Source organism: Rhineura floridana, chromosome 2 (genome assembly GCF_030035675.1).
Source record: "Rhineura floridana isolate rRhiFlo1 chromosome 2, rRhiFlo1.hap2, whole genome shotgun sequence".
NCBI classification, from domain to species: Eukaryota; Metazoa; Chordata; class Lepidosauria; order Squamata; family Rhineuridae; genus Rhineura; species Rhineura floridana.
This window is the reverse complement of record NC_084481.1, coordinates 206,080,523-206,099,975: the sequence shown is the minus strand read 5'-3', so window position 1 is coordinate 206,099,975 and position 19,453 is coordinate 206,080,523. Positions and strand designations below refer to the sequence as shown.

At 42.1% G+C, this 19,453-nt stretch overlaps 1 protein-coding gene across 1 annotated transcript in view; it reads left to right on the top strand.

The window, feature by feature from the left end:
* FBLN5 (fibulin 5) overlaps nucleotides 1-19,453 on the top strand; it is a 111,147-nt gene that overhangs the window by 77,319 nt on the left and 14,375 nt on the right. The window contains exons 5-7 of the mRNA XM_061611970.1: nucleotides 5,266-5,388; nucleotides 11,472-11,588; nucleotides 18,665-18,784. Of these exons, the coding sequence (XP_061467954.1) occupies nucleotides 5,266-5,388; nucleotides 11,472-11,588; nucleotides 18,665-18,784 (360 nt within the window). The remainder of the gene's footprint in view (nucleotides 1-5,265; nucleotides 5,389-11,471; nucleotides 11,589-18,664; nucleotides 18,785-19,453) is intronic.

Genomic DNA, 19,453 nt, shown 5'->3' with positions numbered 1-19,453 from the left:
TCCACCCTCTTTTAGAAAATAAATTTAAACCCTATCAGATCTGCCTGCTTGCAGCCAGTGGTGGCAGCAGCTTTTACCCCAAGTCCTTTCCCCTCTCCCTTGCTTGAAGAGAGAGCAAAGTCCAATTGGATCTTTTTCTTTTCTTCCCTCTCCCTTACCCACCCACCCCTCAAAAAGCTAATCTAGAAACTCTGTATTTTCCCTATTCTTGAATTTTGGTATTCCAGATGCGAAGGATTTGCAGAGACCAATCTAGCTCATCATTGTCTGTGCTGATCGGTAGGGGCTTTCCAGAGTTTCAGACAGGAAATATTCTCAGCCCTACCAGGACTTGCCAGGAATTGAACAAGAGATCTTTTGCATGCTGATATGCACATGTTTACATCTAAATTAGGGCTCAAGTTCTATATTTGACCTTGCAATCCTGTGTATGTATATACTCGGATGGAAGTCCTATGAATCTGTTTATTTTATTTATTTATTCAGTTTATATCACACTCTTCCAAAAGAGCCCAGGATGGCAGGTAAGTGTGCACAGGATTGCAGATTAAGTTATACCTCTAAATTATATGGCTGACAAAACAATTAAAAAAACACCTAATGGAATACTAAAGTTTGTGTTTTCTTTGACAATAGGTGGTTGTCACATTGGTTAAAAAATTAGTTTTAAAGGGGAGGAGCCAAGATGGACAGGTGTGGTTTAAGAAGGAAACGATAGGGCCAAAGGGCCCACTGGTATCCTGTGCCTGGAGTCAGCCCTGCCAATACCAATCCTTGGGGGACTCCACTTTCTATAGCCCTCCATTGGGAGAACTGTCCATTTATTCATACTTTCTACTTTCTGCTACTTAACCATTAATTCCTGATCCACAAGAGGACCTCTCCTCTTATTCCATGACTGGTAAGCGGACTAAGGAGCCTTTGGTGAGGTACCTTGTTGAAAGCTTTTTGAAAGTCCAGCTACACTATGTTAACTGGATTACTTTTATCTACAGGCTTGTTGAAACTCTCAAAGAACTCTAAGGAGGTTAGTGAGTCAGGACTTACTTACCCTTGCAGAAGCCACGCTGGTTCTGCTTCAGCAAGGCTTGCTCTTCTATATGCTTGGTTATTTCATCTTTAACAATGTTTTCTACCAGTTTTCCTGGGACAGATGTTACGCTAACTGGCCTATAATTTCTGGGATGCACTCTGGATCCCTTTTAAAAGATTGGTGTTACTTTAGCCACTTTCCAGTCCTCAGGGATGGAGGTGGATATGAGGGACAAGTTACATATTTTTGTTAGAAGATCAGCAATCTCACATTTGAGTTCTTTGAAAACTCTCAGGTGGATGCCATCCGGACCCGGCGATTTGTCAGTTTTTATTTTCTCTTCATCTTTTGTCACCATTATTAACCTCAGTTCTTCATACTTCCTTCTGCAAAAGTTAGTTCAGGCACAGGAATCTGCCCTTTATCTTCCACCATTTAGCTTAACTGTAATCTCATCCTGCTTTAGCATACTTTTCATTCCATTGTCATCCAAGGGTCCAACCTCCTCCTTGGATTGTCTCCTGCTTTGAATGTATTTAAAAGTTTTTGTTGGTTTTAGTTTTAGTTTTTATTATTATAGCAAAGTGCTCCTCAAATTCTTTTTTAAAATCCCTTATTGTCTGCTTGTGTTTCTTTTGCTACAGTTTGTGTTCCTTTTTATTCTCCTAATTTGTACATTTTTCCATTTTTTAAGGAAACCTTGCCTTTAAAAGCTTCTTCGACTCTGCTTGTTAGCCACACTGGCATCCTCTTGGCCCTGGTGGTACCTTTCCTGATCTGCGATGCACACTCCAATTGAGTTTCTCATATTGTGTTTTTAAACAACTTCCAAGCATTATGGAGTGATTTGACCTTCTGGACTTTACCAATCCCCTCATTTTGGGGAAATTTCTTCTTTTGAAGTCAAATGTGATCGTGCCAATTTTCTTGGCAATTATCCATTTACATGTATGTTTAATTTAATAGCACAATGGTCACTGCTCCCAATTCATTTGACAATGCTTACATCTCGCACCAGGTCCTAGGTGCCACTTAAGATTAAGACCAGGGTTGCTATCATTCTGGTCAGGTCCATGACCAACTGTTCTAGGGCACAGTCATTTAGGGTATTTAGAAATTTTACTTCTTTGTCATGATTGGAACACATATGTAGCTAGTCTGTCAGGATAGTTAAAGTCACCCATTACTACATTTCATAGTTTGGATGCTTCCTCAATTTTATTTTTCATCTCAAGATCTCTCTCAGCATTTTGGTCAGGGAACAATAGAATGTCCCCAGTACTAAATTACTCCACCACCCTTAACAATTCTCTGGAAGATTCTGCCTCTTTGGGGTTTTTTTCACTTGTTGGACCAATGCCCTCTTTCACATACAGAGTGACACCGCCTCCACTACGCCCTTCCCTGTCCTTCCGATATAGTTTATATTCAGGGATAACTGTGTCCCACCACCATACCAGGTTTCAGGTATGCTAATTATGTCAATGCCGTCTTCTAAGACCAAGCATTCCAGTTCTCCCATCTTGGCTTGGGACATCTAGCATTAGTTCTTGTCAAGTGTCTTTGCAACTTTTGGTTTGGCCTGTGGTACTTTGGCCTCTTTAAATTGCTATCCTGTGCCCCTGCCCTCACAATGCCTAATTTTATTTATTTATTTATTATTTGATTTATATCCCGCCCTTCCTCCCAGTAGGAGCCCAGGGTGGCAAGGGGGGGAGACTGTAATCTGTCCTCACAATTGCTTTATCCTAGGGGGGAGATTTGTTCCGAACCAGACTTTCCTCAGCTCCTGTCAGCTTTTCCCGCCTCAAACAGTTTAAAAACTGCTGTGCCACCTTTTTGATTTTAAGTGCCAGCAATCTGGTTCCATCCTGGTTCAAGTGGAGTTGTTTGCTATATGTTGCCATTTCTGCAAATAGTTGGGGGGATAATTATCTGCAGGGAAGCAACCCCACATTCTGCGTTGCAGTCCTGATCAGAGCTTGCAAAGCTACCTTTGGCTTAAAAAAGAAGGATTAGAATCCCAAGCATAGAATTCAAAGATGCATTTAAAGTAACATCTATTTGGACCCCAAAGATTTATTGGGGATAAGCAAATCTGTCAGTTCAGTTTTTTTCTCATTTTTCCAGTCTTGAGTTCTCCACATTTCTACATCAGTTTGTAAATTCTATCTACGGTCCTGAAAATTCAGAAAACATTTTAGTGTGAATTTACAAGTCTTTGCAATGAACTTTCTCTAATATAATGCATTTTTGTATGTTATTTTTGCTAAAGTTTGCATTTTATCCACATTTTTCCTAATACATGCATTTTTGTATTGTTGTTGTTGTTGTTTATTTCTACCCCACCTTTCAGCCAAAAGGCCCTCAAGGTGGCTTACAAAAAAACACAAATATAAAAATACATCAATAAAATACATCAATACATCAAAATACTTCAAAATACATCAATAAAACAATACAATTTACAATTTACAGTAGCCAATACATAAATAAATAAATGTGGGTGAGAAGGATGGGCACAGGAGAAGTCCAAAGAAATGGATCTTGAGGAAAAGAGATCCTTTCTCCATGATGACCAAGATGATGGGTTAGAGACGCCTTGCTACTCAGAGTGGATTTTAGTCCAGCCACCACCGACTGCCCCAACCCAGATGATCAAATGGCACCAGTCTCTTCGTTCCGGGCTTGCGCTTTGGCAGCTGCTGCAGCTGCTGCAGCTCCCCTCCGGCTCCTGTGCCTCCTTGGCAGTGGTGCCTTGGGCGGGCCTGGCATGGGCCTCAAGGGCCTCGCAGAACTGCTTGAGGCTGACGGTGTGCTCCCCGCGGCTCAGGCGGGCCTCCAGCCAGTGCACCAAGGCAGCGTGATGCCGAGAGAAGAGTGGCTCGGCCAGGGGAGCCATCTAAATTGTTACCTGCTCTCCTCGTCAAGAAAAGTTGCTTTTAGGGCCCTTGTTCAATAAAGGTAGCTCCTGCAGGGCTTAGGCTATTTTCTCAGACTGATGCTTGGCTGGGATGTGCAGAGCCTAGTGCTGACTACGCTTTGAAGAAAAAGTGCCAGTGGATTCCACGATAAAAGAGCCATCGTTCATCACCAGATATGTTGTGTCCAGGTAGCATGGCAGAGATAAAATACACATTACTTGGTTCAAAAACTGCATTGCAATATTCAGAGAAGTGTGAATTTGGAAGGATAACTTTCAGTTTGTGTGTAGTTTCAGGAAGTGTGAATTATGTAGATTTACCTTTGAATGCATATTGCATCAAATTCCTACCCTATCCCTAATTGTAATCTTTGGCTGCAGTCTTACTGTAAACTTACTTAAGACAGAGGCCACTTCCAGAAGACCTGATTATTGAGCATTGTATGAAGTTTGTAGGGAGGTTATACAACATCAGCTATTTATTGAGCATTGATTCTGATTTTTTGGGTGGGAGGCTATACGATGTTGTATCAAGCAATTGCTATCTCACACTTACTAGTGCATTTTTCTTTCTTTAAAAAAAAGTCAATTGGAAGGGGGGAGAGTTTGTTGTGTAAGAGTTTAATTGCAAAACCTGAATTTGCCAGTATGACATTGAATCTCAACTGCAAAATAGCAAGAGTCTGGAAGCACCTTTAGGCTTCAACGTCATGCATGTTTACCTGGTTGTAAGCTTCACTGAATATAATGGAAGTTATTGTAAATATGCATAGGATTGCGCTGCCAGCCCCACTGAAGTCAGAGGACTTACTTCTAAGAAACATGTTACATCATGCTTCAAGTGCGTTTAGGACTACAGCCCTAGTGCCCTTGAGATCAGGCAAATAAATTGTCTGATTGAAGGCGTTTTTATTACTGGTTACTAATTCCCAGTTGGTGTGAGTTCAGAAATGTTATTTACCAGGAAAGCAACCAGTAGATGTAACATGATATCAAAGAAACTGGAAACAACCTTTGTCACTGAATCAGCTCTATCAGAGACAGAGCATCTGTTGGGTGGACATGTTTCTCTTGAACTGTCAGTGATATTCATGCACTCAGTACCTTGGCATAGAGAGTACAATAGTGAATTTTCTTCAATACCTCAGAGGCTGTGGTTAAAGCAACTCCAAATGTATTTGGCATTCTTCTTGCTTGCTTTCTCAGAAGCATCTTTTATATGCTTGATTATTGGAATGGGACTCTGCAGTTAAAACAAGTGCTGCTTTGTGTTTGAAAAATCATATAATGCTTATTTTCTGAATTTCAGATGTTGATGAATGTGCATCTGAATCGCATCAGTGCAACCCCACCCAAATCTGCATCAACACTGAGGGAGGATACACTTGCTCCTGCACTGAAGGATACTGGCTTTTAGAAGGCCAATGTTTAGGTGCGTATTATTGTGGGATGAAGTGCATTTTTTGAAACTGTTCATGATTTCTGTATGATGGGTTGGGGGGAAACGTGTGGCTGGACCATCAAGCTTCTTTTACAGGGGAATAAGAATGGTACTACTAAAAGGGACTGAATGTCCAGGAGAGTGTCCCCTATGAAACATTACACGTAGTGTCTGACCCAATGCTTTGTTTGAGGGCAAGTCACTTCTACAAATTTCAGCATGGGCCTACACATTTGACAGTACCTTGCATCCAAAGTATTGAGCTGGTTATGCATGTATGTCCTCTCTAGAGGGTGTGATTTGGGATGGACAAACCTTAATTTGGGGAGCATATACCCATTCCTTACATTTTTACATATTTTTCCTATTATTGGTATGAGGGCACCATGCTTGACAGTGCCCAGTGTCCAAACTAAGCATTGAGACTGATGCACATCAATTCCATCTTGTAGAGGACACTCTTCTGAAAAAGTGAGTATATCATTTGTGGTGGCCTACCCCTTATTTGGGGTGTACATAATCAATCTGTTATTCTCATCTACATATTTTGACTATTATTGGCATTGTTGTTATTATATAATGTAATATAATCTGTAAAGAACCTTGTTTTTTTATAATGTTAATATTTTGTTATTTAAAATTTTGTGCACTGTATTTTTTTCTGATGTGTATTTTGTATTTGTGTTTATTTTTTTATTTTTTTTGTGAGCCGCCTTGAGGTCCTTTTTACCAAAAGGCGGCATAGAAATAGACTATATAAAATTATTGATTGATTGATTGATTGATTGTACTTATATACCGCCCCATAGCCGAAGCTCTCTGGGCGGTTTATAGTAACTAAAAACATTAAAACAAATACACAAATTTAAAAACACATCTTTTAAAAACAATTTAAAACACAATTTAAAAATTTAAAACAATTTAAAATGCCTGGGAGAAGAGGAAAGTCTTGACCTAGCGCCAAAAAGATAACAGTGTTGGCGCCAGGCACATCTCGTCAGAAACATTATTCCATAATTTGGGGGCCACCACTGAGAAGGCCCTCTCCCTGCCATCCTCCAAGCTTCCCTCGGAGTAGGCACCCGGAGGAGGGCCATTGATCTTGATCGTAGTGTATGGGTGCGTTCGTATCGGGAGAGGCATTCCATCAGGTATTAAAATAATAAATAAATAAATAATGTAACATTAGCTGTTATTGAAACACACAAACAATAGATGTAATGGTTGGTACCTGAGATAGGTGTTGCAGGAAGATGGCTAGTGGCCATCTTAGAAAATGCCTTCCACCAATTCATGGCAATCTACACATGATATCTACCCATTTTTTCTGATCCCATGCTATGTCATATATGTAATAAAAGAAGAAAGTGCTATCAGTAATGACTTTCCTATGGAAAGCTATTACAAAGAGTCAGCTTACAAAGGATGAAGCTAGACAGGAAAAAGGTGGCTCATCTGGATTTTGGCACACAACATTCCAATTCTTTCTGGCTAGGATTATGTTTTATGCATAAAAATGTTCATAAAAGTGTGCTTTGTAAGGTTTGCTAAGACATGTAGCATCAAAAACCATGTTAATGTTCAAATGTTGATATTTCCATTTTTTAAACAAAAAGTCAACTTATTTTGGCCATAGTGCTTCTTGAATAGTGTTCAAAGCAGAGCTTGGAAAAGTTACTTTTTTGAACTACAACTCCCATCAGCCCTAGGCAACATGGCCACTGGGTTAGGCTGATGGGAGCTGTAGTTCAAAAAAGTAACTTTTCCAAGCTCTGGTTCAAAGTATCAGTCCAAAGTAATTACATATGAAGATGCTTGTGTGCTCTTTCAGATTGTGCTGGATTTATTCATCTGTCTTAGTCCTGTCAAGAGGTACTGAACTGTATACAGAAGGGAGTGAAAAAACATGAGAAACATTAAAAGGGCGTGAGGAATTTTATTGGAAAGCATGACACTTTTTTGTGATAGAGCTAATCTTCGTAATGTATGATGTTTATTTATTTATTATTTGATTTATATCCCGCCCTTCCTCCCAGCATGACCCCAGGGCGGCAAAAAAAGCACTAAAAACTCTTTAAACATCATAGAAACAGACTTTAAAGTACATTAAAATAAAACATCTTTGAAAACATTTTTTTTAAAAGCTGATGTTCTTTTGTTGCAATACATTTGAGGTTAAGCCACTGACTGATTGGAATATATGAGTGTATGTAGAATACTCTGTAATACACTGATGGAGTAAGAAAATAAACTTTAAAATCATATTAAGAAGAACATGGTGTGCAGCTAATTGTAAAACTACTATAAATGGACAACAAAAAGCAGAGCCCAACAGGAGGAAAAAAATGATTAGGTGATGGTATTGATTTCTTTTTTCTGGGATGAGAGAGAGAAGCTGTTTCCAGCTCAATATCAACATTATTCACTTGAAGTGCTATCAAGAAATGAATGTTACTTTTGGTAATAATCACACCTTGTGTTTTTAGGCCTCACATATTAAGGGGAATGTATGGGGTAGAATTTTGGTGAGGATGGCATTGTGTGGATACTGCAAAAAAAAAACACAACCACAACAACTTGCATGCACAAGCAGCACCAACAAACTGCTGTGTGGAAGTGCCCTTTCTGAAAGGTGTGCAAGGTGTTTGAGAAGTCATCATTTGGATGCTTCTTCCTATTCCTCAGGCTGCAGTATGACCTATTTTAATAAGTGAACCAAATGTAAAACACATGCTGTCAGTGGTTATGAATATGTGCTCCTCCAGCTCACAAACAGATTTTCTAAAATTGAACACATTCTTTCTTTAGAGATGATAGAATAAGGTTCCATCTGGTCATCTTTCATCATCCTTTTCTACAGGCATGGATAAAACTAGCCTTCACTTTGCCATTTTCATTTCCTGGCCTCACAATCTTTGTCTCCCCAGTCCAAATCCAACATTCTACCCATTTAAATATTGTATTTTTAAATTGCTGAAACCTGCCCTGAGACCTCATGTGAAGGGTGGGTAAGAATCCTAATAATCATACATCACACTGGAACTTTGGAAATACCCCATTAGAGTCAGCTGCCACCACATATGGCTTCCTCTGCTGACATAATGCTGCTCTGCTTTTATTAGCTGGAATAATGGTTAGAATATATTCCATGGGAATTTTTATTTTTTATTTATTAAATTTATTAGTCGCCCATCTGGCTGGTTGTCCAGCCACTCTGGGCGACGTACAAGATAAAAACAATACATTAAAACGTTAAAATTTAAAACCATAACAGTAAAAACCTAACCCACCCCAAAAGCCTGCCTGAAGAGCCAGGTCTTCAAGGCCCGGCGGAAGCTCATCATAGAAGGGGCATGGCGGAGATCATTTGGGAGAGAGTTCCACAGGGTAGGGGCCACTATTGAAAAAGCCCTCTCTCTAGTCCTCACCAGTCTAGCTGTTTTAACCGGTGGGATCAAGAGAAGGTCTTCTGAGGCTGATTTTGTTGAGCAGCATCCCTGACAATGCTGGAGGCGCTCCTTCAGATAGACTGGGCTAAAATCGTGTAGGGTTTTAAAGGTCAAAACCAACACCTTGAATTGGGCCCGGTAAACAACCGGTAGCCAGTGCAACTCCTTCAGCACTGGAGTGATGTGATCTTGCCAGCGGCTGCCTTTAATCAGACGAGCCGCCGCATTCTGTACCAGTTGCAGCTTCCGGACCATTTTCAAGGGTAACCCCACGTAGAGCGCATTACAGTAGTCTAGGTGAGAGGTGACCAGGGCATGTACCACCGGTGGGAGCAGATGGTTGGGAAGGTAGGGGCGCAGCCTCCGTATCAGATGGAGTTGATACAGCGCCGCCCAGCTCACAGCTGAGACTTGAGCTTCCATGGTCAGCTGGGAGTCAAGAATGACCCCCAGGCTGCAGACCTGGTCTTTCAGGGGCAATCATACCCCATTGAGCACCAGGTCCACATTCCTCAGCCTTCCCTTGTCTCCCACAAACAGTACCTCGGTTTTGTCAGGGTTCAGCTTCAGCTTATTCCTTCCCATCCAGCCACTCACCGACTCCAGGCACTTGGACAGGGTTTCTACAGCCAACCTCGGTGAAGATTTAAGTGAGAGATAGAGCTTCGTGTTATCCGCATACTGATGACATTGCAGCCCAGATCTCCTGATGATTGCCCCCAGCGGCTTTATATAGATGTTGAACAGCATCGGGGAGAGGATGGAACCCTGTGGCACCCCACAAGTGAGAGGCCAAGGATCCGAGACCTCATCCTCCAATGCCACTCTTTGGTACCTACCAGAGAGGAAGGAATGGAACCACTGCAATACAGTGCCTCCCTTCAGAAGGCTGGGCACTTCTGTAGTTCCACTCTATATGTGGTTTGATGGTTTTTTAATTGTGTCAATTATCTCCACTACTGTTCCAGAGTTACTGCATTTCACAATAAAATGACAATAAACACATTGTATGCTGTTATTCTATAATGATCTGATAATTTCTAAGTTACTATAGCATTCTTCAGTATTATCACTATTTAGCTGTGGTCTTCATCAGCACCTGCAGAATGGATTTCAAAAGTCTAGGGGCCAGTTTGAAAATGGACTGCCTTCAAGTCGATTCCGACTTATGGCAACCCTATAAATAGGGTTTTCATGGTAAGCGGTATTCAGAGGTGGTTTACCATTGCCTTCCTCTAGGGGCCAGTTTAGAGGTCCATAAATTGCTTCATGTGGTGTGGCCTGCGTAGTTCCAGGGATAAAGCCATTGGGAAGCAGAAGTATCTGACCTGGTCCCTCCTGTGCTCCATGGACAGACAAATTTTTTTAAAGTGAAATAGCTCGAAAATATACTGTTGTGCTCATGCAGATCATTGTCATAGGGACAGAGCATAGACAGGGTTTACCAGTGAGCTCACTGTGGATGGGGGCCAGGCTCAGTGCTATTGGGCAGCCAAGTCAGATACTGGTCAAGGGCCCCTCACTGACCTACCTGCTGCCCACCAACTTACCACTGAGCGTGGGTGGAGGTGTTCGGAAACTGCTTGGGAGCCAAACTTGGCTCCCATCCATGGTGTCCACCTAGCCATCTGCCTCCACCTCCTTGCCTAATGCCTCCCCTGGTTTCTAAGAAAGGACCAAGAGGGAGGGTCTTCTCAGGTATTCTGGATAAGGTGGCTTGGAAAATTCCTGTTCTGTGGCTGCACTTTGCAGCAACAGCTAGAAAGGCCTTTTAAATTTTCCTTCTGGCACAGTGGCAAACCATGGCAGCTACCTTGCTCAGAATGCCTATCTCTGAAGAAGGACCCCCACTGCCTTTGGCCCTTTCTCAGAGATCAGAGGTGGCAGAGAAGCCGTTAGTGCTGCTGCTGCTATCATGTCAGTAAAGAATAATTTTTGCAGATGTGCTCGCAGTGTGATATTTCTGCTCTGCTTCTTTCTAATACCAAACTAGAACATTATGAGCCCTAAAATGTGATAAATACAAATTAAGACTAAAGACATGCGACTTTATGATGATATATGAACAATGAGCAGCATTGTTTATTACAACTGCCATAATTATTAATTATATTGATCTCCAAGAGCACGCTAGCCTGCTATTAGAAAGCATAGCCCCTGTTGAGTGGGTTTAGATTGGAACTATAGGGCTAGTCCATATAATCAGGTACCTCAATTTTCAGAGCAACTCATGACATATATGTCATAAGCACAGAGATTTTGCTTGGTACCATTCAGCCCACCATTTGAAGGTCTGTGGTGTTATATAAAAACACATTTTGTGCTTCTGGTGTACAATTCAGACAATTTGGTCACTGTGTGCATGTAGTGATCTGAGCTAAATGTAAAAAGGATGCCATCATGTGGAGAGTGTTGGTGTGAACTGGCCCTCAAAGACTTTCATAGACCAGAGTTCTTCAGCCTTGGGTCTCCAGATGTTGTGCTACAACTCTCATTGTCCTCAGCCAGCTTAGCAAAGGAGAGCTATTAGCAAATGGTTGTGTTTGGGGTGCATGTGGTTATAGACTTTGCCATATGACACCCACAACTATTAGTCTCACTTGTTCTTTGCATTTTTCTTTGCAGACATAGATGAATGTCGCTATGGTTATTGTCAACAGCTATGTGCCAATGTACCAGGCTCCTACTCCTGTACATGCAATCCAGGCTTTATCTTGAATGATGATGGAAGATCATGTCAAGGTACTACGTATGAGAGAGAGCGAGAGAGCAGTTTTATTATTATTTATTACATTTGTTGGTTGCTTTTTTCACCAAGATGACCCAAAGCGACTTACATTAACAAGTTGAAAACAGCAGGTTCAGCAAAAACTAAAAACACTTCTGACAATTAAAAACCAGTTGAAATAAACACAACTGCCTCAGTTGTCCTCAAATGCAAAGAAGTATCACTGAACACCAAAGTCAGGATCATTCAGACCATGGTATTCCCGATCTCTATGTATGGATAGGAGGGGAGAAGGACTGCTAGATATCCTGGTCTCAAGCTTTTTCGGGTTTTATATGTAAATAAATCCTTAAACATGACTCAGTAGCAAAGGAGCAACTAACACAGATCCCTAAGTACAGCATTAATTTACTCACATGTGGTGTGATCACAGAATACACACAACCCTAAATTCGTGTATCTGCTTTTGCATTTTGATGCATAGTGGTTCTTGTGGTTTCCTTTCATGAAATTTCTTGTTCTCCTTCTTCAGCTGCAAAATTATCAAAGCTGTCTGGTCCTGAAGGTGGGGTGGGGAAAATCTCTTTGCAATATGCCCATAAAATGCATCTTAATGGTTAAGTCTACAGTTTGCTGCAGCCACGGATAGACTTTCATACATTGTTCTTTCCCCCTTGTTTCATCCTGCTGCTTTTGGCCAGGTTTTGTTATGATTGAGGCAGTCAGAGACTTAAAATTAGTAGATAAACAAGGAAGCACCTGCAGGATACTCTTCAGTTTTGTTTGCCATATTGGTTTGAACCCAAACAGACCATGCAAAATCTTTTCAAGATTTCACATACTGGTAAACTGAACTTTTCCAGCTTTGTTTGCATATTAGAGTCAGAGGTATACTTCTTGTTGCATGCTGAGGATTGTGTTAGTTGAATGTTGCTGGTTTTTCTGTGGCTCCTTTGGCAGAACAGTTAATTCTGGCAGAAACAGTTTGGGCTCAGCAAAGTAGGAATGATGCCTACTTGTTACAAAGCAGTGCCCTAAAGAGGAGCTCAATTGACACACATTTTTGCTCACTTTCTGTCTAAACTGGTGAATTGCACATCTCCCAGAAATGAACATTGGAGCATTTATTGGAGGCAAAAGATTGGCTATGTTTTAATTTTTGCTTTGTGCAATGCATCTAACATCTTGAAGCAAAGATGGAGAATCTGTGGACCTCCAGATGTTATTGGACTACAACTCCATTCCTGACCACTAGGCACACTGGCTGGGGCTGACTGGAGTTGTGGTCCAACAATATCTGGAGGTCTACAGGTTTCCTATCCCTTTCTTAGAGGAAAGCCCCAGCTTAGAGGGAGCCCCAGCTGATGAAGCGTCAAGGCCCCAGCTGATGAAGTGTCAAGGCGAGTTAAGCAGCAGAGCGAGTGCGGCAGCAGGGCAAGGAGGCCAGGGCCCCCCACTCTGCCCTTCTGTTCCCTGACCTCAACTAAACCACAGACTCCAACCTATTGATGTAATAAACCTCAAACAAAACTATGCAGGTAAGAAGCCAGCAGACGTGTGGGGGCTTTCCAGTGTTTTGCACAGCCTGCAGCATGTACGACTATCTGCCTGTTGGACAGCAGTCGTGGGTGTGCTCTCGGTGCAATGAGCTCCTGGCTCTCCGGGAACGACTTCATTTCCTTGAGGCCAAGGTGGCAGACCTGGAAAAGCGGAGAGAGGCAGAGAGGTGTGTGGAGGAGGCCTTCAGGGACATTATAGCTGTGTCCCACTCCAGCGATGATAGCTCTCCTGCTATCATGGAGAACGATGGTCTCGGGGAAGGAGAACATCCAGCTGAGGAAGAGGGAAACGATCCCTTAGAAGGGACCCATTCCTTGGGGGATGAGCAGCTATCCTCTCGTGCTGAGGATATATCTCCAGGGGGTGGAGGGATCCTTGTAGTGGGTGATTCGATCATTAGGAACATAGACAGTGGGGTGTGTGATGGGCGTGTAGACCGCAAGGTGTTTTGCCTGCCTGGTGCGAAGGTTGCGGATATCGCCCGTCGTTTAGATAGTTTGGTAGACAGTGCTGGGGAGGAGTCAGTGGTCGTGGTGCACGTTGGAACCAACGACATGGGGAAATGCAGCCGTGAGGTCCTGGAAGCAAAATTTAGGTTGCTAGGTAGGATGCTGAAAGCCAGGACCTCCAAGGTGGCTTTCTCTGAAATGCTACCAGTTCCACGCGCAGGACCAGCCAGACAGGCCCAGCTTTGCAGTCTCAATGCGTGGATGAGACGATGGTGTCGGGTGGAAGGGTTTAGATTTGTTAGGCACTGGGGAACATTTTGGGACAAGCCGGGCCTGTACAAAAGGGACAGGCTCCACTTGTACCAGAATGGAACCAGACTGCTGGCACTTAAAATTAAAAAGGCAGCAGAGCAGCTTTTAAACTGACTGAGGGGGGAAACCCAACAGGAGCTGAGAAAGGTCCGGTTCGGAATAAACCTCCCCTCTGGGATAAAAACCAAAGAAATGATGAAATTTTAAAAGGGGTATGCCTCGAAGTAGGCATTGTGAGAGCAGGGGCACAGGATATAAATTCAGAAGAGCAAAATTACCACAGGCCAAACCACAAGTGCCAAAGACACTTGAAGAGAGACACTGCTTACAAGTGCCTGTACGCTAATGCTAGGAACCTCCGAACCAAGATGGGAGAACTGGAGTGCTTGGTCTTAGAGGAGAGCATTGATATAGTGAGCATAACGGAGACCTGGTGGAATGGAGAAAACCAGTGGGATACGGTTATCCCTGGATATAAACTATATCGGAAGGACAGGGAAGGACGTATTGGTGGCGGAGTCGCTCTATACGTGAAAGAAGGCATTGAATCCAGCAAGCTCGAAACCCCAAAAGAGGCAGACTCCTCCACAGAATCGTTGTGGGTGGTGATACCATGCCCCAGGAGGGACTTAATACTGGGAACGATCTATCGTCCCCCTGATCAAAATGCTCAGGGAGACCTTGAGATGAGATATGAAATTGAGGAAGCATCCAAACTAGGAAATGTGGTAGTAATGGGTGACTTCAACTACCCGGACATAGACTGGCCGCATATGTGTTCCAGTCATGACAAAGAAGCAAAGTTTCTAGATATTCTAAATGACTATTCCCTAGACCAGTTGGTCATGGAACCGACCAGAGGGACGGCAACCCTGGACTTAATCCTCAGTGGGGACCGGGACCTGGTGTGAGATGTAAGTGTTGTTGAACCGATTGGGAGCAGTGACCACAGTGCTATTAAATTAAACATACATGTAACTGGCCAATTGCCAAGAGAATCCAACACGGTCACATTTGACTTCAAAAGAGGAAACTTCACAAAAATGAGGGGATTGGTAAAAAGAAAGCTGAAAAACAAAGTCCAGAGGGTCACATCACTCGAAAATGCTTGGAAGTTGTTTAAAAACACTCTATTAGAAGCTCAACTGGAGTGCATACCGCAGATCAGAAAAGGTACCACCAGGGCCAAGAAGATGCCAGCATGGTTAACGAGCAAAGTCAAGGAAGCTCTTAGAGGCAAAAAGTCTTCCTTCAGAAAATGGAAGTCTTGTCCGAATGAAGAAAATAAAAAAGAACATAAACTCTGGCAAAAGAAATGCAAGAAGACAATAAGGGATGCTAAAAAAGATTTTGAGGAGCACATTGCTAAGAACATAAAAACCAACAACAAAAAATTCTATAAATATATTCAAAGCAGGAGACCATCTAGGGAGACAATTGGACCCTTGGATGATAAGGGAGTCAAAGGTGTACTAAAGAACGATAAGGAGATTGCACAGAAGCTAAATGAATTCTTTGCATCTGTCTTCACAGTGGAAGATATAGGGCAGATCCCTGAACCGGAACTAACATTTGCAGGAAGGGATTCTGAGGAACTGAGACAAATAGTGGTAACGAGAGAGGAAGTTCTAAGCTTAATGGACAATATAAAAACTGACAAATCACCGGGCCCGGATGGCATCCACCCGAGAGTTCTCAAAGAACTCAAAGGTGAAATTGCTGATCTGCTAACTAAAATATGTAACTTGTCCCTTGGGTCCTCCTCCGTGCCTGAGGACTGGAAAGTGGCAAATGTAACGCCAATCTTCAAAAAGGGATCCAGAGGGGATCCCGGAAATTACAGGCCAGTTAGCTTAACTTCTGTCCCTGGAAAACTGGTAGAAAGTATAATTAAAGCTAGATTAACTAAGCACATAGAAGAACAAGCCTTGCTGAAGCAGAGCCAGCATGGCTTCTGCAAGGGAAAGTCCTGTCTCAGTAACCTATTAGAATTCTTTGAGAGTGTCAACAAGCATATAGATAGAGGTGATCCAGTGGACATAGTGTACTTAGACTTTCAAAAAGCGTTTGACAAGGTACCTCACCAAAGGCTTCTGAGGAAGCTTAGCAGTCATGGAATAAGAGGAGAGGTCCTCTTGTGGATAAGGAATTGGTTAAGAAGCAGAAAGCAGAGAGTAGGAATAAACGGACAGTTCTCCCAATGGAGGGCTGTAGAAAGTGGAGTCCCTCAAGGATCGGTATTGGGACCTATACTTTTCAACTTGTTCATTAATGACCTAGAATTAGGAGTGAGCAGTGAAGTGGCCAAGTTTGCTGACACTAAATTGTTCAGGGTTGTTAAAACAAAAAGGGATTGTGAAGAGCTCCAAAAAGACCTCTCCAAACTGAGTGAATGGGCGGAAAAATGGCAAATGCAATTCAATATAAACAAGTGTAAAATTATGCATATTGGAGCAAAAAATCTTAATTTCACATATACGCTCATGGGGTCTGAACTGGCGGTGTCCGACCAGGAGAGAGACCTCGGGGTTGTAGTGGACAGCACGATGAAAATGTCAACCCAGTGTGCGGCAGCTGTGAAAAAGGCAAATTCCATGCTAGCAATAATTAGGAAAGGTATTGAAAATAAAACAGCCGATATCATAATGCCGTTGTATAAATCTATGGTGCGGCCGCATTTGGAATACTGTGTACAGTTCTGGTCACCTCATCTCAAAAAGGATATTATAGAGTTGGAAAAGGTTCAGAAGAGGGCAACCAGAATGATCAAGGGGATGGAGTGACTCCCTTATGAGGAAAGGTTGCAGCATTTGGGGCTTTTTAGTTTAGAGAAAAGGTGGGTCAGAGGAGACATGATAGAAGTGTATAAAATTATGCATGGCATTGAGAAAGTGGATAGACAAAAGTTCTTCTCCCTCTCTCATAATACTAGAACTCGTGGACATTCAAAGAAGCTGAATGTTGGAAGATTCAGGACAGACAAAAGGAAGTACTTCTTTACTCAGCGCATAGTTAAACTATGGAATTTGCTCCCACAAGATGCAGTAATGGCCACCAGCTAAGACGGCTTTAAAAGAAGATTAGACAAATTCACGGAGGACAGGGCTATCAATGGCTACTAGCCGTGATGGCTGTGCTGTGCCACCCTAGTCAGAGGCAGCATGCTTCTGAAAACCAGTTGCCGGAAGCCTCAGGAGGGGAGAGTGTTCTTGCACTCGGGTCCTGCTTGCGGGCTTCCCCCAGGCACCTGGTTAGCCATTGTGAGAACAGGATGCTGGACTAGATGGGCCACTGGCCTGATCCAGCAGACTCTTCTTATGTTCTTATGTTCTTAAGGATGAATGCTCAATAGTGGAGCACATGCTGTGCAAGCAGAAGGTCACGGGTCACTCTCTGACATCTCCAGTTTAAAGGAACAGATGGCAGGTAGTGCAAAAGACCTCTGCCTATCACCATCAGGGCTAGATGGATTAAATAGTCTGGCTAAGTTTAAAGGAGTTTCCTATGTTCTGTACCAGATCAGTTCCTGTGCAGCTGAGGGCAAAGGGGCAGAGCCAAAGAGGGATCGAGGCAAAAGTGGTTTGTAGCTATTAAGACTTTGGTGTCGTATTGCCCAAACCAAGGAAGCAACTCTCACCCAGAAATGTTCTTCTGGTTTATTGATGCAAGGAGGATTCCATGGCTGGTGTGGTTGGTCTCCTGGCAGCTTCCTCTCACTTTGACCAGAACTAGATGGTGGTGCACTGGTTAAAATCCCATCTGATGCCCCTCAGGTCACCAGTAAAAGACGTGCTGTGGGCTCAAGTCCTGATGTACTATATGATAAATAAAATTGAACATACAAGTGATCTATTGCAACTGGAGCAATATACACAGAGAATTATTTATTAAATTTTTATCCCACCCTTCTTCCCAGTAGGAGCCCCGGGCGGCAAACAAAAACACTAAAAACACTCTAAAACATCTTAAAAACAGACTTTAAAACATATTAAAACAAAACATCTTTTAAAACATTTTACAACAAAACACCTTTAAAACATTTTTTAAAAGTTTTAAAAAGCAATTCAGCAGTACCCCACACAAGGATTCAAGTTATTATTTTTTAACCTATAGGGCCATAAAAAGCTTGTTCTCAATACACTTGAAAAAGTACCCCTATGGCAGAAGTATAACATTGCCCAAAAGTGCTTTTGAAAGATATAATCTATTCAACACACATGTGAGAGAGACAAAAAGTCTGATTGGAGGTAAAGCACATAACTGTGCACAAGTTTGTGACCAGAGAGAATATCTTTATGGCTGTTGTACAAATGTGCAGCTTCTCCCAAATATGGTAGCTGGTATCAGACTGGTATTTTATTTTTAATTTTACGTATATTATATTTCATCTATTTTAAGAAGGTGGTTGCCTTCTTAATGTGACAAAATATAAATATAAATAAATACAATTTAAGAGATTTTGGGAGATGGCTGGAGGTATTCTGTCTATATTTTTCTCTTGTGTAACCAAAATCAAATTCAAAGTTCTAAAAACAAGTTTTGACTGCGGTCATAGGGCAGTATTCAGTACTAGTCATACTCAGAGTAGATCCATTGAAGTTAACCTATGATTAACATAGGGTCATTAATTTCAGTGGGTCTACTCTGAGTAGGACTTAATTGAATACAACCCTTAACTTTCAGGGAACATAAATTGTTGTTGTAAGCCTTCATTGAACTAGAGCCTTGAGAAAAAATCATTGATACTGTTAAGGACTGGTTTCCCACAGATGTGAATGAATGTACAACCAACAATCCTTGTGTGCAAAATTGTGTCAACATCTATGGCTCATTCCTTTGCCGCTGTGACCCCGGCTATGAATTGGAGGCTGATGGCATTAGTTGTACTGGTAAGTAGAGATAGTGGACATGAATATCTTGGCTTTTACGGGAAATAACACTTTTCTTCACATTTTCCCCTCATTATCATTACATGGAAGGTGAGAGTTATAAAACTGGGAATGATTAATAGGAACATCTAATCCCACAACATTTAGGACATTCCTGTAACAATTAGGGAGTGGAGGGCTGAAGTTTACTGGCAGTGTCAACCTGATCAACACACACATACTACATTTTTTAAAAATCTCAACTGTCGCAATCTTCCAAGACAGACATCTTGAATTTTGCTGTATAACTGCTATTGTGCTATTGCAAATGTGCAATGTAATTATGGCACCCTCAGCAACGTTGTTAGAAAAATACAGTGATTCAGTTGAAGAACGCCAGCTTAGAGATCATTAAAACTTCAAGAGATACACAGTCTGGAACTGAAACGAATAAGTTTCAGAATCAAGTCAAGTGGAAATTTTCTGTATAGGTGCTTCCTGAGGGGACCTTATATTGCAAACAGATCGCAGAGATCCAATTTTATTTTTCTTCATGCACATATGGCATGTTAGCTTCCACACATTGCCATGTTTTTCTATCAAAGTTATTGCTATCTCACTACTTGACAGCCACACCAGTGGGTGGAGCTTGTCAGAATGTACCTGTGTTTTTCTGTCCATCCCCTCAGT